This window comes from Centropristis striata, chromosome 4, assembly GCF_030273125.1.
Source record: "Centropristis striata isolate RG_2023a ecotype Rhode Island chromosome 4, C.striata_1.0, whole genome shotgun sequence".
In the NCBI taxonomy this organism is placed as follows: domain Eukaryota; kingdom Metazoa; phylum Chordata; class Actinopteri; order Perciformes; family Serranidae; genus Centropristis; species Centropristis striata.
The window spans coordinates 28,229,692-28,252,518 of record NC_081520.1 but is presented as its reverse complement, the minus strand read 5'-3'; the positions used below and the strand labels follow the sequence as shown (position 1 = coordinate 28,252,518).

Below are 22,827 nucleotides of genomic sequence, written 5' to 3'. Positions count from 1 at the left end.
CAGGTCCAGGTCTGACCCAGGTCCAGGTCTCAGCTCATGGACCAGGTCTCATGGTCAAACCAGTCCGGAAGCAGAGTATAACCTGGGTCGATTTCATGCAAACCGGCTCAACCAACACAAGTTCTGCCGAGTTCAGTGAGACACCTGGTGGTGGACTTGGTCTGGTCCGGTCCAGTCTGTTCTGGTCTGGTCCGGTCCAGTCTGTTCTGTTCTGTTCTGTTGTGGTCTGGTCTGGTCCGGTCCGGTCCGGTCCAGTCCAGAATTTGGCTTCATATCACAGAAACAAATTTCATCCAAACTTTGAGGACGTGAAGGAGATGAACCTCAAACAACTCGTCTCCCTGAGCAGCGTGCAGGAGTCGGGCTGCATGGCGGGAACAGTTTACCAATGTCTGAGCTCGCCACAGTGACATCACAGTGACATCAGAGCGACAGTTCAGACTGAAGCTTTAGAGCTGGATCTGATTCAGGACCTGAGAGTCTGATCTGTTCTAACATCAGTGTTTGAAGTGGGGCCCTGGTAATTCCTATGAAAGTTGCTCAGTGGTCTTGTGCCTCTAGGGGGCGCGGCGTTCCTTTAGCCCCGCCTCTCTGTGCTGTTCATTTACCCCGGCCTCCCCATGCCATTCCTTTAGCCCCGCCTCCTTGTTACAATTTGATACCATTCCAACATCCTGGAAACTGAAACGTGAATCTTTTTTCTCCGTCGGCAGATTGTGGACAAACCTTTTTCTATTTCAAAATAAAAGCGACATTTTTAAAGCAGGAAATGACATCATCATCGCAGGGTCACATGACATCCACGAAGAAGTCGCTGGGATTGGCCATGGCGAGGCGGAACGACTGGCGGGAGGCGGCCGGGTCACGGCGCTGACCTCGGGGCGACGGCGGCAGTGGGACATCCTCTGAGTCTTTGTTACCATGGAGACCAGGGAGGGAGGGCAGGGCATCGCCGGGGGAATCTGCACCGTGTGGCTCGTCGGAAGACGCTCTCACTTCCTGTCTGCTTGGCTCTGATTGGCTGCCTCGCCGACCTTTCTTCAGACCGTTGCTGCAGTTTGACTCGCTGCTGCGACTTCCTGCAGGAAACACGAGTCAGGACCAGTCAAGATGAGTTTAACGAATGGGAGAGAAAATAAAATATATTTATTGTATTCAGAAAGACTGACCTTCACTGTGCTGACTGCCCCCCAGCAGGGGGAGGGGGGGGTGGCGAGCTGTAGGGACCCGGCACCGGGTACTGGTAGGAGAAGGCCGGGGGCCACTGGGGGGCCGGGGCCGGCGGCTCACAGTCTGACCCTCTGGAGTCGTCTTCAGGATCCAGCAGAGTCAGAACGGACACATCTGTCAGAGGAAGCAGAGATCAGCTGGGACTCCCCAGAATACAAGGACATCACAGCAAACTGAAACAATCAGCTGAGAGAATCTTTCTCACAGTTTTAATTAGATAATTCCTTATTTGAAATATTGTCTGTACTTTAATGTAAAAAGATTGAACATGATTTAAAGGCTGTATTTATGATTTGACACTAAGTTTAGAAGCATGAACCAACTTTAATAACAGTAACGGTGTGTTCAGACCGGACGCGTAGCGAATATTTCGCGCGACAAGATTACATACAAAGTCAATGCAAACACGCGAATAGACGCAAATTTTTGCCGGCGGCGCGAATCGCGGGTTTCGTGCAACGAGAATGCCGCAATTGACGCGAATGTCGCGGCGCGAATGAAACATGTGTGTGTGAGTTCAATAAATTCAACTTTGGCGAAATATTTGCGTGACGCTGTGTCGGGACAGCCTATCAGCGTTGAGATTCTGGACGACAGTGTCCGAGATACATACATGAGAGAGAGGACAAAAGAGGCAGGAAGGAGGAGTGGGTCGGCAGGAGGGACAGGAAAAAGGTGGAAGTACTCTGCGGTCCTCTCTCCGTGCTGAGTGCGCCTCCGGATGATGTCACTCACCCAGACACGACGGCGTGTTTTCCGACGTATCTCGGACTTCCAGAGCAGGTACAGGGACGCTATGCTTGTCATGGTTGATGACAGAATGAAATGGAGGGAATTATTTGGCGCTAAATAGTCCATTGGGCGAAAATTCGCGAGTAAATTCAACTACTCGCGCGAGTAACGCGACGCGAAAATTCGCTACGCGTCCGGTCTGAACACACGGTAAGGCGTTCTCTGCTGGGCGTTCTGTCTCCCTCTGGTGACCGGTGGTGGTACTGTAGCCTCAGACAGTAACAGATCAAGTATCTGATGTGTCCTCACCTCCACAGAGGTCCCCGAACACGTAGTAGCACTGTTCGGAGAAGGTCACCTTGTTGACCGTGTGGCGGATGTACCCGGCCTTCAGCAGGTTCCCGGCATACTTGCGAGCTTCACGGCGGTCGGTGAACCCGTCCACGTTCCGGTGCAGCCAGTCCACCACATCAGAACCTGCACACAAGAAACCTGCAGCTGATCTTGGAAAACCCAACAGATTATTTTTGTGGATATGATTAAAATCTGATGTCACAGGTCTGGGTGGGACCTGACTCTGATAAAAGGTTTAGGGTCTTCTAACTGATAAAGGGTGTAGGGTCTTTAACTGATAAAGGGTTTAGGGTCTTTAACTGATAAAGGGTTTAGGGTCTTTAACTGATAAAGGTTTTAGGGTCTTTAACTGATAAAGGGTTGGGGGTCTAACTAATAAAGGGTTTAGGGTCTAACTGATAAAGGGTTTAGGGTCTAACTGATAAAGGGTTGAGGGTCTAACCGATAAAGGGTTTATCCATCCATCCATCCAGCAGTCTAAGCAGGGCATTCCAGACGTCCCTCTCCCCAGCCACAATGTCCAGCTCCTCCTGGACCCCGAGGCGTTCCCAGGTCAGGTGAGAGATATAATCCCTCCACCGTGTTCTGGGTCTTCCCTGAGGCCAAACCACCTCAGCTGGCTCCTTTCAACGCGAAGGAGCAGCGGCTCTACTCTGAGCTCCCTCCAGATGTCTGAGCTCCTCACCCTAACTCTAAGGCTGAGCCCAGCCATCCTACGGAGGAAACTCATTTCAGCTGCTTGTGTCCGCAATCTCGTTCTTTCGGTCACTACCCATGACCATAGGTGAGTGTTGGAACATAGATGGACTGGTAAATCGAGAGCTTTGCCTTCTGGCTCAGCTCCTCTTCTTCTTCTTCTACCCTCACTCCTGAACAAAACCCAGAGTACTTGAACTCCTTCGCTTTAGGCAGTCCCTCCTCAGAGGGCAGTTCACCGTTTTCCGGCAGAGAACCATGGCCTCAGACTTGGAAGTGCTGACTCTCATCCCAACCCCTTCGCACTTGGCTGCAAACCGCACCAATGAGTGCTGGAGGTCCCAGTCTGATGAAGCCAAAAGAACCACATCATCCGCAAAAAGCAGAGATGCAATTCTAAGGTCACCAAACCGGATCCCTTCCTCTCCCCGGCTGCGCCTTGAGATCCTGTCCATGAAGACCACGAACAGAATTGGGGACAAGGGACAACCCTGGCGGAGGACAACACCCACCGGGAACGTGTTTGATGTTGTGCCAAGTATGCGGACACAGCTCTCACTTTGGTTATATAGGGACCGAATAGCTCGTAGCAACGAGCCCGGTATCCCATATTCCTGCAGTACCTGGAGTGATTCTATGAACGTCTCGGGGTCCCCCAGGGGGAGGCTGACCAAAAGTTCTCCTCCATAGCCTCCCCAAATCCCATACCCGAGTTTTTGCATCAGCGATTGCCGCAGCTGCAGCTCTTCTGGCTGAATGGTACCTGTCTGCTGCTTCCGGAGACCCCTCAGCCAGCCAAGACCGAAAGGCCTCCTTCTTCAGCTTGATGGCCTCCCTCACCGCTGGTGTCCACCAGCAGGTTTTTGGGTTGCTGCAACAGGCATCGACGACCTTCAGGCCACAGCTCCTATCAGCCACGTCAACAATTGAGGCTCTGAACATGGCCCATTCGGACTCCATGTCACCAGCCTCACTCGGGATGCTGGAGAAATTCTTCCAGAGGTGAGTTGAAGATCCTGAAGACACACCCAGTTCACCCTCACTACACGTTTGGGTTTGCCAGGTCTGTCCAGCAGCCTCCCCCGCCACCTGATCCAACTCACCACCAGGTGGTGATTAGTTGACAGCTCTGCTCCTCTCTTCACCTGAGTGTCCAGAACATCCGCAGATCTGACAATGCGATAATAAAATCGATCATCGATCTATGGCCCAGAGTGCTCTGGTACCAAGTACACTTTTGAGCAACTCTATGTTCGAACATGGTGTTTGTTATGGACAAACCGTGACTAGCACAGAAGTCAAATAACAAAACACCACTCGGGTTCAGATCGGGCAGGCTGTTCCTCCCAATCACTCCCATCCAAGTACCATCATTATTGCCCACGTGAGCATTGAAGTCTCCCAGAAGAACAATAGAGTCCCCAGGTGGTGCCCCTTCCATAAGCACAAACAACAGTCATGGACCTTCTCCTCGCAACTTGCAGTTGCAAGGAGACGACCCTCTCGTTCCTCGGGGAGAACTCCAACACAGCGGTGCTCAGCCGGGGGCTTGTGAGTATCCTCACATCTGACTGGCGCCTCTCACCCTGGGCAACTCCGGAAAAGGAGAGAGTCCAGCCTCTATCCAGGAGTTTGGTTCCAGAGCCCACGCTATGCGTGGAGGTGGGCCTGACTATTTCTAGCTGGTAGCGCTTGACCGCCCTCAGAAGCTTCCGTCCCCCGCCAGCGAGGTGACGTTCCACGTCCCCAGAGCTAGCCACTGAAGCCGGGGGTCAGCAAGCCCAGGTACCTGTCTTTGCCTGCCGCCCAGCTTACAATGCGCCTGACCCTTATGCCCTACACTGCGGGTGGTGGGCCCACAGGTCGGCGGATCCATGTGGCTTTTTCGGGCTGAGCCCGGCCACCAGACACTCGCCTGCGAGCTCCCCTTCCGGGTCTGGCTTCAGGGGGGGGCCCCTGGTTTAATGGCGAGGTACGCCATTCTTCATGTGTCCGCTTCATAAGGGTCTAACTGATAAAGGGTTTAAGGTCTAACTGATAAAGGGTTTAGGGTCTAACTGATAAAGGGTTTAGGGTCTCGTAACTCATAAAGGGTTTAGGGCCTTCTTCCTAATAAAGGGTTTAGGGTCTAACTGATAAAGGGTTTAGGGTCTTCCTACCGATGAAGGCGTTGGGAATCGTGATCTTCAGCCACATCCGGTCACGGACCTCCAGGCCGGACTCAGGATTGGCCATGGCCTTCACCACTGCCGTCATGTCACTGTGGATTGTGAGATGGTTCTCCTCCTGCACGCCTGAAAAACACCATCAGATAATGGATGATGGACAGGTGACACGTGGTGGACAGGTGACAGATGATGGACAGGTGACGGACAGGTGATGAAAAGGTGACAGGTGATGGACAGGGGACAGATGATGGAAGGATGACAGGTGATGGACAGGTGACAGACAGGTGATGGACAGGTGACGGACAGGTGATGGACAGGTGACCGGTGGTGGACAGGTGCTGCAGTGGCTGATGGGAGTCTGACCGTAGTGCGGCGGGAGGCTCCCTGTCATGGCAGCGGTGTGAGACACCCAGGCGGCGGGGTCGATGGGACGTACCGGCTCACCTTCGAGGACGAGAGACAGAAAGAACCAGGTGAGGCTAATGTTATCCTGGGCAGGGAGTTAATTATTATTAAATGTTAATGATGGTTATCAGCTAATTATGGTAATGAGGAAAATCAATTATTATGTTAATTAGTTCCTGAGCTAATCATGTTAATGAGTGTCCTGAGTTAGTTATATTAATGAGGGCCTAAGTTAATTATGTTAATGAGGGCCTGAGCTAATCATGTTAATGAGTGTCCTGAATTAATTATGTGAATGAGGGCCTAAGTTAATTATGTTAATGAGGGCCTGAGCTAATCATTTTAATGAGTGTCCTGAGTTAGTTATGTTAATGAGGGCCTAAGTTAATTATGTTAATGAGGGCCTGAGCTAATCATCTAAATTCTGAGTTAGTTATGTTAATGAGGGCCTACGTTTCTTATGTTAAAGTGTGTCCTGAATAATTATGTTAATGAGGGTATGAGTCAATTATGTTAATGAGGTTCTCGTGCTATGGACTCACTGTGTGGCAGGGTGAAGCAGCCTCGGGGGTTTGGATCCCAACACTTTGCCACCGTTAACGTGACTGGACTGCAGACGGACAGAAGCCATTAATGTGTAGAAGTCATAGTAGTAATAGTTATAGAAGTACTTGTATTTGTAGTATTAACAGTATTAGCAGTATTCATGTCTCACCCTGGTTTGTGGACGATCTCTCTCAGGACTCGGACGGCGTCATCGTTACTCATGTTCTCAAAGTTGATGTCGTTCACCTGACGGACAGACAGACTATTATTTATTTATACAAGTAGTACCACGAACAGTACTGCAGTAGTACTGATAGTAGTACTGCAGTAACAGTAGTACCTGTAGTAACAGTAGTACTACAGTAACAGTAGTACCTGTAGTAACATGTCTCCAGGTTCGATGCGTCCGTCAGCAGCTACAGCTCCTCCCTTCATGATGGAGCCGATATAAATACCTCCGTCTCCTCGGTCGTTACTCTGACCCACGATACTGATCCCCAGAAAGTTATACCTCTCTGACAGACAGACAGACAGACAGACAGACAGACAGACAGACAGACAGACAGGTGTGTGTCAGGTGAAGCTGACAGGATGTTTACCTGTTTTAATATCTGAGGACTCACCCATGTTCAGAGTTACTGTGACAACGTTCAGGGACATGGTGGAGTCGGTGACACTGCTGAAAGACACAGACTGAGAGACAGAAGGGAGGACAGACAGAAGGACAGACAGAGGGAGAGACAGGAGGACAGACAGAGTTAAAAGAGAGGAAAAAAGCTGTTAGTTTTAATTTAAATTTATATTAAGATAAAAATGTGTGTGTGTGTGTGTGTGTTTCTGTGTGTGTGTGTGTGTGTGTGTGTGTGTGTGTGTGTGTGTACCCTCTCCATGCGTGGTTGTGTTTTGTGTCTCCGGTGGCGTCGTCGTTGGCGCCGGACGAGTCTCGGCGAGGAGCTGCTGCGGCCTGTTGATTGGCTGAACCTGGTATGACATCACAGTAACAGATATAATACAAATCAAAATTAAATTAATCAATTATTAAGTAAATAATAATATTGTAAAATATTTCTGAGTAAAAATAGAAAAATCTAATCAATCCTCCAAAGCAAAATATAAATATAAATTAAAAACTCAGTTTAAATTAAAATGATTTAGACAGTAAATAATAATCATTATTATTATAACATATATTAAGTGCTCAGATAGATTGTAAAGCATGTCCAAAAACTGATATAATGTAAAATTATGAATATGCATTCTTAAATGAAATAAATACATAACATATATAAAATATGTTAAAAAAACAAAATAAAACTTTAAAAGTTATACATTTAAAAAATGATATTAAAAAGATAAAAGTTATAAAAATAAACATATTTAATATATAAAATTAAAAAGACAAAAAATTATAATATAAACATATATTTAATATGTACAATTAAAAAGATCAAATTTATAATAATAAACATGTTTAAAAAATGACATGCAATTGTTGAACATAAACATATGAGAATAAAAATCAAACCTTTGACAACAGAATGATAAAAAAAAAAAAAAGAAAACAGAAAAACAGAAATCTACAACAACAAAAATGTAAATAATCCCAAAAAAACCCCAGTCAACAACAATAAATCAGAAAATAATATTCTAATATTAGATGCTGCGGAGCGTCGAGGGGAACACATCATCAGATCAGCGGAGACTCTTTTATCTGAGTGACAATAAACGCAGCGCACCGCCGGTCATATGACCTGCATCAGCCAATCAGAGCGCAGCAGCAGACGGAGCTGAACAGGTTAACTGGAGCGGAAGAAGAAGAGGACTGGAGGGCAGGTGAGTGAGATCGGCCGACCAATCACAGCCAGAGCTGCTGCTGATGTCACAGAGACACACGGAGACGCTTAAAGGAGCAGTGACACATTTTATCACAGATAGATCGCATAATCAAATATCAGATCACATGATCAAATATCAGAACTACAGTGGCCCTGAAGTGCCAAACCACACCAACAATTCATCAAAACAGAAAGGGTAGGTACATATTGGACACTGATCCTCCTCCTGATTGGTTGCTGCCGTCATTCGCTTCTCCATAGACAATTCTTTCTCACTCAACTCTTACCTTGAGAGAGGAGATGAAGCATTAACTCTACATGGACACGTGTTACGTGTGGTTAGCCTAGCTTAGCATAAAGACTGGGAGCAGAGGGAAACTATTAGCCTCCAGTCAGGGACGGATTGGGACTAAAAAACGGCCCTGGACTTTGACCAGGGCCAGCCCAAAGCAATCGGCGTGTGGAAACTCAACAACAACAATAACACCTGGCATGAGTGTCACAATACTTTAATTGTGGCTCATGATACTTTACCATCCAAATTATACAATTGATTATAACAGCATATTATAAAATCTATTCCATGCTATTTTAAAATGAATGTATTAATTAATTATTTACTTTACATTACATTACATGTCATTTAGCTGACGCTTTTGTCCAAAGCGACTTACAATAAGTGCATTCAACCTGATGGTACTAGACATAGACCACAGGAATCAAGTAAGTACATAACTTTAAGAGCCAACTGTCATCGCTACAGGAGTGCTATATCTTAAAGAAGAAAAGAAGAAGAGAAAAAAGGAAGCGCATTTTTTTTATTTTTATATATATATATATATATATACAGGTCCTTCTCAAAAAATTAGCATATTGTGATAAAGTTCATCCTTTTCCATAATGTAATGATACAAATTTAACTTTCATATATTTTAGATTCATTACACAAAACTGAAGTAGTTCAAGCCTTTTATTGTTTTAATATTGATGATTTTGGGAAAAAAAGTAAAGAAAAACTCAAAATCCCTATCTCAAAAAATTAGCATATCATGAAAAGGTTCTCTAAACGAGCTATTAACCTAATCATCTGAATCAACGAATTAACTCTAAACACCTGCAAAAGATTCCTGAGGCTTTTAAAAACTCCCAGCCTGATTCATTACTCAAAACCGCAATCATGGGTATTATAGGAGCTCAGTCTTATACTGAGTTACTGAGGTATTTGGGTCCCGGAATAACTTGGTTGACACGCCTCGCCTTGACTGATGCTCTTCTACCGTATTGAATAAATGTTCACGCTGTTGCACATCATAATCCGTTTATTGCCGTGTAATGTAAACAAAGAAAAAAACATACAAAACAAAACCATATGCCCTTCCGGGTCAAACCCTGCACAAAGAGTGAACAATCACACCTATATACATCTGAGCTCCCCAGGTAACAGCATAGCGACCCCACATATACATTGAGTGAATTACACCACACATAAACACTCAACCAAACACATTCAGCTCCTACACACCGGCCCCTAATTGTTAATGACAGACCGACATAACAATTCAAAATACAACATGAAAGGAGCAACATGTGTTTATACAGTTACATTAAAGTACAGTACAGACAAATCTACACTCCATGTACCAAACAGAGTTTTGTTACCGGCCTTTCAATAATGTTGGCCTTTGTCTGTAACCTCACAGAACGCACAAGCCCTTGCTTATCTGGAAAACCTTCCAGAACTCTGCCAAGTGGCCATGAACCACGTGTAGCTGAAGAATCCATGATCACCACGATATCTCCAGCTGTCAAACTCCTCTTCCTCTCATTCCACTTCTGCCTCTCCTGGAGCAAGGGCAAATACTCCCGAATCCATCTCTTCCAGAAAAGGTCCGAGAGATACTGTACTTGTCTCCAGCGCCTTCTCACGTACAGATCATGATGTTCAAACACTCCAGGTGGCAAAGCTGGTTTCCCTCTTAAGAGAAGATGATTAGGCGTGAGAGGTTCCAAGTCATTAGCATCCTCTGAGAGCTTGGTGATTGGACGGTCGTTCAAAATGGCCTCCACTTCACAGAACACTGTATGAAGTCCATCATCGTCTAACTTCTGCTGATGCAGAACCGAACTGAGTACTCTTCTCACCAGGCGGATCATCCGTTCCCACACACCACCATGTTGTGAGCCTGCTGGCGGATTAAAGTTCCACTGTATTCCAACCTGTGACAGAGCTCCTTGAATCCTGTCCTGATTCAAAGCAGTAAGCGCCTCCTTCAGCTCTCTGTCTGCTCCAATGAAGTTAGTGCCATTGTCTGATGTTAGACTTGTCACCTGCCCTCTTCTGCTGATAAAACGCCGCAGAGCATTGATGCATGCGTCCGTGTCCAATGAAACAGCCACCTCCAGATGGACTGCCCTGCTCGCCATACAGGTAAAGATAGCGCCATATCGCTTACAAGTTGATCTTCCTCTCCTCACCTCCACTGGACCAAAATAATCCACTCCTGGGTTTGTAAATGGTGGAAGATCAGGAAGGATTCTCACCTTTGGCAGGTCAGCCATTTTTTGTTCCACTGCTCTTCCATTGTAGCGTCTACAGAAGCTGCATTCACCAATAATTTTTCTGACAGCTGCATTGCCGTTGGTTATCCAAAACCTCCTCCTCACCTTGGACAGCGTGTGAGTCCGTCCACCATGCCCCAGATTCTGATGCACATGTCTGAGAATGAGCGTGGAAATTTGCTGGTCTTTGGAAAGAATAAGCGGATGCTTGGCTTCCTCTGGCATTGCTCCTCTGCTCAATCTTCCCCCAACTCTCAGGAATCCATCCTCCAAACATGGATCCAGCCTGTATGTGGGACTCTGTCGACTCACTGCCACTTTCCCAGATGACAAATCAGACATCTCTTCACCAAACCTCTGTCGCTGACAATAGCGAATTATGGCACCCTCTGCTCCCAGCAACTCATCCAGCTTCAGACTGCCACTTATGGACGTTGATGTAACTCCCTTTCTTTCCGTCTGCAACAAACTGCCCTGACTTCCTTTCTCCAGACAATTAGACACAGAAGCTTCTAATTGTTTCCTCTTGCGACTCTGTGCCAACAACATGACCTTTAATCTCAGGATCCAGGCAACAGCTGTCTTTAGTCTCCTCCAGTCAGAAAAGTAGGCAATGAGCTGGTTCGTAGGACTAGAAACGTCACACACACTGATGGTATTCACCGTCACCTCCTTTCTGACCTCTTGGTCATCAGAGTCCACTGAGACATCCAACACAGTTCTAGGCCAGTCCTCCTCATGCTTCCAAAGAAAAGTAGGCCCTTCCAGCCACCTGCGGTTGTTCAGAAAATCAGAGACCTTCATTCCCCTCGATGCATCGTCAGCTGGATTATCCTTGGACCCTACATGCCTCCATTGTGAGGGTTTAGATGTTTCTCTGATGGTCGAGATTCTGTTGGCCACGAACGTGTGAAATCGTCTGTCCTCGTTGTTAAGGTACTTCAAAACTGAAGTGCTGTCAGTCCAAAAGACTGAATCCTTCACCTGGACATTCAGCTCTGCCTTTAACAACGAGTCCACTCTAACTGCGAGGACAGCTGCCGTCAACTCCAGTCGGGGAATAGTCACAGCCTTCAGTGGTGTCACCCTGGCTTTGCCGAGCAGAAAGGTGACCTGGATGTTATTTTCCTGATTTAACATACGGATGTACGTTACAGTTCCGTATCCTCCTTCACTGGCATCAGCAAAGTGATGTAACTGGGCATGCTTGATCTCTCCAAACCCCACTGGCTTGATGCACCTTCCCACACTGAATGCAGACAGCTGCTTCAAGTCCTCCAGCCACCCTTTCCAACGAGGTAAGATGTCCCTGGGCAGATCATCATCCCAGCCACAGCCTCTCCTACAGAGCTCCTGCTGCATCTTCTTGGCAGGCAATGTGACTGGTGCCAGAAAACCCAACGGATCGTACACCGAACTGGTAACTGACAGCATACCACGTCTGGTGAGAGACTGTTGTTTCATCTCCATCTTAAACCTGAAAGAGTCAATCTCCACACACCACTGTAGACCCAAAGCCCTTTCCAGCGGCAGAATATCTTGGTCCAAATCCAACTCCTTCAGGTCCTTGGCCCTTTGCTCCTCTTTGATGGCCTGCAACACAATACGACTGTTGCTTATCCACTTTTCCAAAATGAAGCTCCCCTTCTGACACAGAGCAGTAAGATCTTTTATCATTTGGATAGCTTCTTCTTCAGTGGCTGCACTCTTTAAGCAGTCGTCTACATAGAAATTTTGCTTAACAGACAGAACCACATCGTCCACAAACTCAGACTGGTTGTCATCCGCAGTTTTCCTAAGTGCATAGCTTGCACAGCTAGGAGATGACACAGCGCCAAACAGGTGTACAGTCATCCGATACTCCCTGAGGTCCTGAGTGATGTCACCATCTGGCCACCAAAGAAAGCGGAGAAAATCTCTATCCTCCTCAGCAACCTTCACTTGATGGAACATGGCTTGAATGTCACCCATGAATGCCACCACTTCATTCCTGAAACGAAGAAGAACTCCAAGCAAAGAGCTGGTGAGGTTGGGACCTGGCAACAATTCACTGTTCAAAGATGCTTCTTGAAATGTGGCTCCACAGTCGAACACTACACGAAGAGATCCTTTCCTCGGATGATGGACACCATGGTGAGGGATATACCACACCTTCCCCCTTTCACCATGCAGCTGTTCCTGAGGCACTTGCTCTGCGTAGTTCTTACTGACGAGTGTGTTCATGTACCCACTGTACTCCTGGTGCAAGTGTTTGTTGTTCAGAAATTTTCTCCTCAAACCCTGGATCCTTTGCTTAGCCACTGCAAAGTTGTTAGGTAGACAAATCTCCTTGTTCTTATAGGGCAATTTCAAACAGTACCTTCCTTCCTGAAGTACTGCTGAATGCTCCATGATTTCCAGGAACTTGAGATCTTCTCTGGACATTTCATTCTCCTTTGTGGTTTTCTCATTAAACTCATGATTATATTGCTTGACCAGCATTTCTTCGAGCTTACACACAGAGATCCTGTTCACCATTGCCAAGGGCAGCTCCTCTTCTGAAGCAACACTGTTTCCATTCAGTGGTCCATTAACAACCCACCCAAGCACTGTCTTAATAGCATATGGGCCATTCCCGCTACTGTTAATGACCTCCCAGGGCTCTAATATCTTGGGAGCATTGGTTCCAATTAACAGGTCGACATTTGCTTTTATGTTTGGGATGTTCACCTTGGATAAATATGGCCATTTTGCCAGTTCTTCAGTTGTTACCATGTTATTAACATCGACTGGCATTTTTGTCTGTGTGAGAACCTCTGGGAGAACATGAAAGTCATTGCTGTCCAGATTAGATACCTCCAAACCAGTCAATGAGTACGCCGGAACCACTGTTTTTTGCCCCATTGTGCTCAACAGGAAGCTGTTTTTTCTCCCTGGGACATTCAGCTTTCGCATTAGATATTTTGAGCAGAATGTGGCTGAACTTCCCGGGTCCAAAAAGGCATAGGTTTCTATGATGCGATTTCCCTTTGCACCTTTAACCTTCACAGGCAGGATGGATAACACACACCGGTCCTGACCGGCCCGTGTGTCCACATGTTTTGAATGAAGTTGGCTGGTGAGATGTTTCAGACTGTTCCAGAGCTGGTTGCCTTTTAATATGAAGCACAGTGGGGTGGGTTTGACTACAAATTTTACATGTCAAGCGGCTTTCACACTCACGGCTCATGTGTCCCACACATAAACATGCAAAACAAACCCCTTTTCCCCTCAGAAACAAGATTTTTTCTTTGTGCTTCTTTCCCTGGAACTGTTTGCAGTCCTCCAAAGAGTGGTCACGAGCACAGCAAAGGCATTCGGCCTTTTTTGCTTCTCTTGGGTCTGATGTAAACTCTTTAATTTTCCCAGGCACTTCCATAGATGTTACAGTGGTAGCCACAACATTTCCTTTCATTTTGTTTCTAGGTTGCGCTTTGAACCAAGAGACAGTCTTTATTCCAGCAACACCAGATGACTCCTGTATCTCACCAAACAAAGGGTCAGAAAGAATGCTGACACGACGCACGATAAATGTGACCAGATTAATGAAGCAAGCTGGCTGATTGGTTGTCTCCATTATGTCGTGAGCTATGGTCCTCCACTGCTCCCTCATTCTGAATGGCAACTTGGACACAATAGCTCTTATATTTACTGGCATATCCAGTTCCTGCATGTACTGAAGCTCTTCCATTACATTGCAGCATCCACGCAGGAATAAGGAATAGGCTTGCAGTGTTTTCACGTCCTCAGATTTTATTGTCTGCCAAGCCAGAGCCTTTTCCATGTAAGCACTTGCGATTTTGTACTGATTTCCCAAATGTTTCTGGAGGAGTTCCTTTGCCACTGCATAGCCACGCTCAGGGGCCATGTGCTGGCAGCTACGCACCAATTCACGTGGCTGTCCTCTTGTAAACTGTTCCAGATAGTACAAACAGTCTGCTTTTCCTGCCTTTTCCTCCTCTCCTTGCTCAAAGGCTTTAATGAAGGCCCTGTACTGGAGAGGGTCCCCTTCAAATGTGGGAGTATCTCGTGGGGGCAGTGACATCATATGCTGCTGCTGTACCAGAGCTGCTGTTATTTCATTTTGCCTCTGCATGATGGTAAGTATGTCAGGTGGACTTTGACTGACGTATGGATAGTGTGTAGGTTGAGCAGTTGTTGTTGACTGATGTTGAAAATTCAGTGTTGTTCCAGATGTATTTACTTGTTGCTGTTCATTTTGGCTGAACTGATGCACTGAAGCAGCTTGAATCCATTGCTCAGTTTCCTTGGGTCGCACATCCTTTAATAGAGTTTTGTTGGGTGGAAGTGACCATTTTGTTGATTCATTTTGTTGTGTTGATTTCCATGTCTCAGGGTTGTACTCCTTTGCCATAGGGTTTAATGTGTTGACAGCTTTTTCCAGATTTTTCCTTTTCTCCTTTTCCAGATAGGAATTCATGCCATTGGATGATTGAGAAGAACTTCTCCGCTCTGAAGCATTTAATACAGCTAGCTTAGCAGTGGAAGCAGCAATTTCAGCTTCCAAATCCAGCTGCTCTCTTCTCCTTCTCAGCTGCTGTTCCTGTTCCTCCAAAGCATGCCTTTCCTTCAAAGCTGCAGCACGAGCAACAAGTGCTGCCTTTTCTGCCTCAGCCTTCATGGCTGCACAGGATGCAGTACTTGATTTTGCAGCCACGTCCAAACGCTCTCCCAACCTCCTCGCAGTTCCAAACCGCTTCCAGCAGCTCCACTCGTCTTTGCGCTCACCTCCGGTCCGTACCAAACGTGCCGGTGTCCAAACGAAGTTCCAACTGGTGCGGGTTTTTTGACTAATATTATAGGAGCTCAGTCTTATACTGAGTTACTGAGGTATTTGGGTCCCGGAATAACTTGGTTGACACGCCACGCCTTGACTGATGCTCTTCTACCATATTGAATAAATGTTCACGCTGTTGCACATCATAATCCGTTTATTGCCGTGTAATGTAAACAAAGAAAAAACATACAAAACAAAATACCGGCATGATGATCTACATACAGCGCTACAGCGGCGTAGCGGCGGTCAAAAAACCATTTGCCCTTCCGGGTCAAACCCTGCACAAAGAGTGAACAATCACACCTATATACACCTGAGCTCCCCAGGTAACAGCATAGCGACCCCACATATACATTGAGTGAATTACACCACACATAAACACTCAACCAAACACATTCAGCTCCTACAATGGGTAAGACTGCCGACCTGACTGCTGTCCAGAAGGCCATCATTGACACCCTCAAGCAAGAGGGTAAGACACAGAAAGAAATTTCTGAACGAATAGGCTGTTCCCAGAGTGCTGTATCAAGGCACCTCAGTGGGAAGTCTGTGGGAAGGAAAAAGTGTGGCAGAAAACGCTGCACAACGAGAAGAGGTGACCGGACCCTGAGGAAGATTGTGGAGAAGGGCCGAGACCTTGGGGGACCTGCGGAAGCAGTGGAGTCTGGAGTAGAAACATCCAGAGCCACCGTGCACAGGCGTGTGCAGGAAATGGGCTACAGGTGCCGCAATCCCCAGGTCAAGCCACTTTTGAACCAGAAACAGCGGCAGAAGCGCCTGACCTGGGCTACAGAGAAGCAGCACTGGACTGTTGCTCAGTGGTCCACAGTACTTTTTTCGGATGAAAGCAAATTTTGCATGTCATTCGGAAATCAAGGTGCCAGAGTCTGGAGGAAGACTGGGGAGAAGGAAATGCCAAAATGCCTGAAGTCCAGTGTCAAGTACCCACAGTCAGCGATGGTCTGGGGTGCCATGTCAGCTGCTGGTGTTGGTCCACTGTGTTTTATCAAGGGCAGGGTCAATGCAGCTAGCTATCAGGAGATTTTGGAGCACTTCATGCTTCCATCTGCTGAAAAGCTTTATGGAGATGAAGATTTCATTTTTCAACACGACCTGGCACCTGCTCACAGTGCCAAAACCACTGGTAAATGGTTTACTGACCATGGTATTACTGTGCTCAATTGGCCTGCCAACTCTCCTGACCTGAACCCCATAGAGAATCTGTGGGATATTGTGAAGAGAAAGTTGAGAGACGCAAGACCCAACACTCTGGATGAGCTTAAGGCCGCTATCGAAGCATCCTGGGCCTCCATAACACCTCAGCAGTGCCACAGGCTGATTGCCTCCATGCCACGCCGCATTGAAGCAGTCATTTCTGCAAAAGGATTCCCGACCAAGTATTGAGTGCATAACTGAACATAATTATTTGAAGGTTGACTTTTTTTTGTATTAAAAACACTTTATAACACACACTAACACTTTTTTATTGGTCGGATGAAATATGCTAATTTTTTGAGATAGGGATTTTGAGTTTTTCTTTCCTTTTTTTTCCAAAATCATCAATATTAAAACAATAAAAGGCTTGAACTACTTCAGTTGTGTGTAATGAATCTAAAATATATGAAAGTTTAATTTTTATCATTACATTATGGAAAAGGATGAACTTTATCACAATATGCTAATTTTTTGAGAAGGACCTGTATATATATATGTTAGATGACCATGACTTAACCGAGGTATTGCTGGAAGAGATAGGTCTTGAGCCTGCGGCGGAAGATGTACAGGCTGTCTGAGGTCCTGATGTCGGTGGGGAGCTCGTTCCACCATTTGGGAGCCAAGACAGAGAAAAGTCTGGAGGAGGTTTTGAGGCGAGTTGACACACGCAGGGTGAGGGTTGCCAGCCGTTTGGCTGATGCAGAGCGGAGAGGACGGGAAGGGGTGTAGAGTTTGACAAGGTCCTGGATGTAAGTAGGACCTGAACCATTAGCAGCGGAGTACGCCAGAGCTAGAGTCTTGAAACGTATTCGCGCAGCCACCGGGAGCCAGTGGAGGGAACGGAGGAGGGGTGTTGTGTGTGAAAATTTGGGAAGATTGAAGACCAATTGAGCAGCTGCATTCTGGATGAGTTGCAGAGGTCGGATGGCTTTGGCAGTCAGACCTGCCATGAGGGAGTTGCAGTAGTCCAGGCGTGAGATGACCAGCGCCTGGACCAGGACCTGAGCTGCCTTCTGGGTGAGAAACGGGCGGATTCTCCTGATGTTATGCAGCAAGAATCTGCAAGATCTGGTGGTGGCGGTGATGTTTGTGGAGAGGGTCAGTTGGTTGTCAAGAGTCACGCCAACGTTTTTCGCGTTTTTTGTGGAGAGAACCACTGTGTTCTGGACAGTGATGTGGAGGTCAGTGGTGGGGGAGCCCTTCCCTGGGAGGTAAAGTAGCTCAGTCTTTCCCAGGTTGAGTTTGAGGTGGTGTGAGGACATCCACTGGGAGATGTCGGCCAGACATGCAGATATACGTGCTGCTGCCTGTGTTTCAGACTGGGGAAATGAGAGGATTAGCTGGGTGTCGTCAGCATAGCTATGATAGGAGAAGCCATGCGAGTGGATGAGGGAGCCAAGGGAGTTGGTGTATACAGAGAAAAGGAGCGGACCAAGGACAGAGCCTTGAGGGACCCCGGTGGTGAGTGGACAGGGTTCTGAAACAGAACCCCTCCAAGTTACACGAAAGGTGCGGTCCTTGAGATAGGATTTGAGCAGAGACAGGGCAGAGCCCGATACTCCCAGGTGGTGAAGGGTGGAGATGAGGATCTGATGATCAACAGTGTCGAAAGCTGCAGAAATGTCCAGTAGAACCACCACAGATGAGAGAGAGGCTGCCTTCGCATTACTTAATTTATGCAGTAATTATATCTTACCGCACAAATAATAATACCACATTTTAATGAAAATACAGGGGAGCAGAGCTGTCAATAAAAAACTTCTGTATTCAAATTCTTCAAAGTTTGTAAGCATTAACTGTGACGTTACCAAAACTTTAAAAAGTAAAAGCACAACATATTTCTTAATATTAGCTACTACTGCATGTGGCATTTTACAGCAAGTTTAGCTGTTTTAACTACTGTAATTTTTTCAGTTTTTGCATTGTACTGAGCAACACAAACTGGGTATAGATAAAAATGTAGCAACCTGAATAACATTTCCTAACATCAGCCCTAGCAAGTAACTCTATTTCTTCCTCTCTCATGTTCCATACTTACTGGCCCTGTATCTGTCTGTGGAACCAGCTCATCTCTCTGTCCTTCATCACCACAGGTGGCCCTATCATGTAGAGGCTGCACTCTCTGGCTCACTTCTTCACTCAACTGGATGCAACTTGTGTCTTGTGTGTGTGTGTGTGTGTGTGTGTGTGTGTTACCTTCCTCCTGAGTCTTCCTCTGATGAACAGAAGCTTGTCGTCTCTAATTGGCTGCTCTGTGGTGTTGACGAGCTGTCACCTCCTGCTGGCCCCGCCCCGTTCTGATCAGCTGGTCGGGGGGCGTGGCCATTCAGACGCCCGCCTCCAGAGAGAGAACCAGCCAATCAGAGACTCAGAAACATGATTCACAACCACAAAAAAACATAGTTTCTCACCTCGTTCTTCTTCTGCTGGAGAGACGACTCTGACCTCTGACCCCTGCTGCTCGTCCTGACTGACAGACAGACATGCAGACAGAGACAAACAAACAGATAGACAGGCACAGCCATGTTGTGAACTTCCTGTTAAGATTTAGTTACTTGGTTGGGCTTTTACTTTGAAAAACAGTCCTGGGCTTCTTGTTCAGACACAGTTTCCTCTAAGGCTTTTATTCTGGTAAACTGCTCTGGTTTGGTCCCAACAACAGAAAGAAAAGCCTCTGAACGCTGATGGAGGTTTACTGTCTGTAGTAAAACATGTTCTCATTGGTCTCTATGGGACCGTAAGTCGGAGTCGCGCACTGAGACAAACTGACAGTGAAAAGTCTCCTGAGTCGTTTGAACTTTAAATCTTGTTTCATGTTAAAGTTCAGAGAGCTGCTGCTGTTCATCTCCTCTTTACAGTCAGTTTCTCATTGTGTTCTATGGGAAACTTTATCAGTTTTAATGTATTGTAATAATATTCTATATAAATAAAGGAACTAATCATACATGACACTATTGTTATGAATGATGAGGTGAGGTGAGGTACTCACTGGAAGGAGGGCGGTCTGGAGTCTCCGATCACACCTGTCCTCTCTATGGGGGGTGGGGCCAGGCTGGTGGGCGTGGCTATAGACTGGAGGTCTGAACCCCTGAAGTCTGACTGACAGGTTTCTGAAGACACCAGCTGAGAGAGAGACACCTGAGAGTCAGAGCATGGCACAGTAGAGATGGGAGTGTGTGTATGTGTGTGTGTGTGTGTGTGTGTGTGTGTGTATGTGTGTGTTTATGTGTGTGTTACAGTGTGTGTGTGTGTCCCTGTGTGTTACAGTGTGTGTGTGTTACAGTATGTGTGTGTGTGTGTGTGTGTGTGTGTGTGTGTGTTACAAGGTGTTTGTGTGTGTGTGTGTGTGTGTGTCACAGTGTGTTTGTGTCTCTGTGTGTGTGTGTGTATGTTACAGTGTGTCTGTGTTACAGTGTGTGTGTGTCCCTGTGTGTTACAGTGTGTGTTTATGTGTGTGTTACAGTGTGTGTGTGTGTGTGTGTGTGTGTGTGTGTGTGTTACAGTATGTGTGTGTGTGTATGTGTTACAGTGTGTGTGTGTGTGTGTGTGTGTCTGTGTGTGTGTGTGTGTGTGTGTAACAGTGTTTGTGTCTCTGTGTCTGTGTGTGTATGTTACAGTGTGTCTGTGTTACAGTGTGCGTTTATGTGTGTGTTACAGTGCGTGTGTGTCCCTGTGTGTTACAGTGTGTGTGTGTTACAGTGTGTTTGTGTGTGTGTGTTTTACAGTGTGTTTGTGTCTCTGTGTCTGTGTGTATGTTACAGTGTGTCTGTGTCTCTGTGTGTTACAGTGTCTGTGTCTGTGTTACAGTGTGTGTGTGTGTGTGTGTGTGTGTGTGTGTGCATGGGTTTGTGTGTGTGACTGACCCAGCAGACCACTCTTCCGTTGATGAAGGGCAGCCTGGCGTTGTCGTCACTGATCTCCTCTTTGACGACTCTGCAAACACACACACACACACCATCAGACCTCTGCTGTTCTCTTCAACCAGACTCCATTCATAAAAACAGTGATTTAATCTGTCACATGATTGTTCACCAGGACGAGTCACTGATGAGTATTCCTATTGATGACCTAAAACTCATAAAAGTCCTCTTAACGGTTTGTGCTTTTGTGTGTTAAGGAACCAACAAAATTCTACTAAACTAAACTTAGTAAACGATGGAGCAGCGAGAGATCACAAACTCATTCTATGACCTAAAATGGAGAGACGACTTCAATAATCTGAACCTGCTTTTATACACACACACACACACACACACACACACACACACACACACACACACACACACACACACACACACACAAACAGACGCACAAACAGAGTTATATAACAGACTGTATCTGTAAAGCTCTTTAATGTTCACTGATGAAATGTGTGTGCGTGATATTATTGTTCTTAAAGGGACGGTTGTCATGTTTGTGGAGGATTAAACTCGTTAATGTTTCATGTTCGTTAAGCAGCTTTAATTCCATCCACCCCTCCAGATGTTTCAGTCTGAAGCTGCTGCATAAATAAACAAACCATTGTGCTGTATTTCTCTCTCTTCATACCCTGTCTTCCTGTCCTGTTTACCTTTGTCATATTGTTTGTGGGTGTTTTATACGTTCTGGACGGGTTGATGGCTCAATTTCATTGTACTTGTACTTGTTACTCTGTGCAATGACAATAAAGGGTTCATTCATTCATTTCTATTTTCTCTTTAATTAATTAATTTTGTAACAATTTGTAAATATATTTCTTTATTTTTTTTTTCATTTATTTATTTATTTTTTAACTATTTTTACATCTACTGATTCATTTTTCCCAAACTAATTAATTTCTTATAGTATTTGATGTTTAAAGGAAATAAAAAAAAAGATATAAATATGTATGAGGAAAACGTGTAAATAATCTGTAAATATAAAATAAATAAATAAATTAAATGAAAAATCAATACATTAATTCAATATAAATGAATGTAAATTAAAGAAGAAATACAAATAAATAAATGTTTTAAGTGTGTTAACCAGTGTTGGACAACAGTAAAAGTAATAATAATAAATTATAAAACTAACTTACATATTATTATTATTAACAACAACAATAATAATATTGATCAATAAAATAATCTAATATTTCAGTATGTTTGTTCTCAAACGGACAGATATTACTTTTATAATTATTATTGTTAATAATTATAAAATAAAAATAATGATCGATAAAATTATTAAATATTTTAAAATATTTGTTGTCAAACTGACAGATAGTAGTAATAATAATAATAATAATAATAATAGTAATTAATAATAAATAATAATGATTGATAAAATAATGAAACACTGGCATATATCTAATATATAAAATATAATAATAATAATAATAATAATTTAAGAAATAATGAATGATAAAATGATTAATCACTGACATATATCAATAATAATAATAATAATAATAATAATAAAATAAATAATAATGAATTATAAAATGATTAAAGACAGACATATATCAATAATAATAATAACAATAATGACGCCAGGCAGATCAATATAGGTGACGTCACGCCCTGTCGTCACATCAGAAGGATCGATACCCTAATCGGGTCACGTGACTCACCCGAAGTCGTCGTCCACCGACTTGAAGAAGAATTTTAGGTTCGGTTTGTTCAGGACCTGTTTGAAATCCGCCAGGGTGACGCGCTGCGCGGGCACGTTGATCCGAATCAGGTAGGGGGTCTCCTGGTCCTCCAAGTGGTAGATGACCCGGGTCTCCGCCATGCTGTCCCCCATGGAGTCCGGAACGGCCCGGCACGGCCCGGAGGAGAGAGATGCTGAGAGAGACACCTGTCTGTCTGTCCGTCTGTCTGTCTGCCTGCCTGTATGTCTGTCTGCCTGTCTCACTCTCCGTCCGCCTGTTTCACCGTCCGTCCTGCGGCCCGTCTGTCCAGGTCCGTCCCGGTCCAGATGTGTCGGTCCAGCTGCTGCAGCTGATGCTCTCAGTCTCCTCCGGAAGCCACGCCAAGACTGCCACATAAGAGACACCACTTCCGCTTCAGCCCTAAAAAATAAAAGCAGTGTGTCTGTAAAAGCTTCTCTATAATTATAATTATTATTACCACAGACATGAACTTATTATTACTTATATGCAATTAATTTATCATTTACATTATTCTAAATATATGTACTTTTTTGTATTCCGATTTTATATTTATATATCTTATATTTATTTTTTGATATGGGCACTATTTAAACAGCTGAATTTAACATAATTTTATAATACTAATAGTATATGTTAAAA

The 22,827-nt window shown here is 45.3% G+C and overlaps 1 protein-coding gene across 1 annotated transcript; it reads right to left on the bottom strand.

Annotated features, from left to right (window-relative positions):
• Nucleotides 1-942: 942 nt before the first annotated feature.
• Nucleotides 943-22,461, bottom strand: LOC131970257 (segment polarity protein dishevelled homolog DVL-3). The gene is made up of 15 exons (XM_059331610.1): nucleotides 22,147-22,461; nucleotides 20,420-20,489; nucleotides 19,546-19,679; nucleotides 18,968-19,026; nucleotides 18,753-18,894; nucleotides 7,013-7,112; nucleotides 6,755-6,824; nucleotides 6,507-6,646; nucleotides 6,301-6,377; nucleotides 6,128-6,195; nucleotides 5,544-5,624; nucleotides 5,172-5,306; nucleotides 2,272-2,439; nucleotides 1,170-1,344; nucleotides 943-1,079 (listed from the first exon to the last, which is right to left on the bottom strand). Exons 1-14 carry the CDS (start codon nucleotides 22,317-22,319, stop codon nucleotides 1,172-1,174), a joined length of 1,590 nt encoding a protein of 529 aa, XP_059187593.1. The 5' UTR covers nucleotides 22,320-22,461; the 3' UTR covers nucleotides 943-1,079; nucleotides 1,170-1,171.
• Between the last annotated feature and the right edge of the window lie 366 nt (nucleotides 22,462-22,827).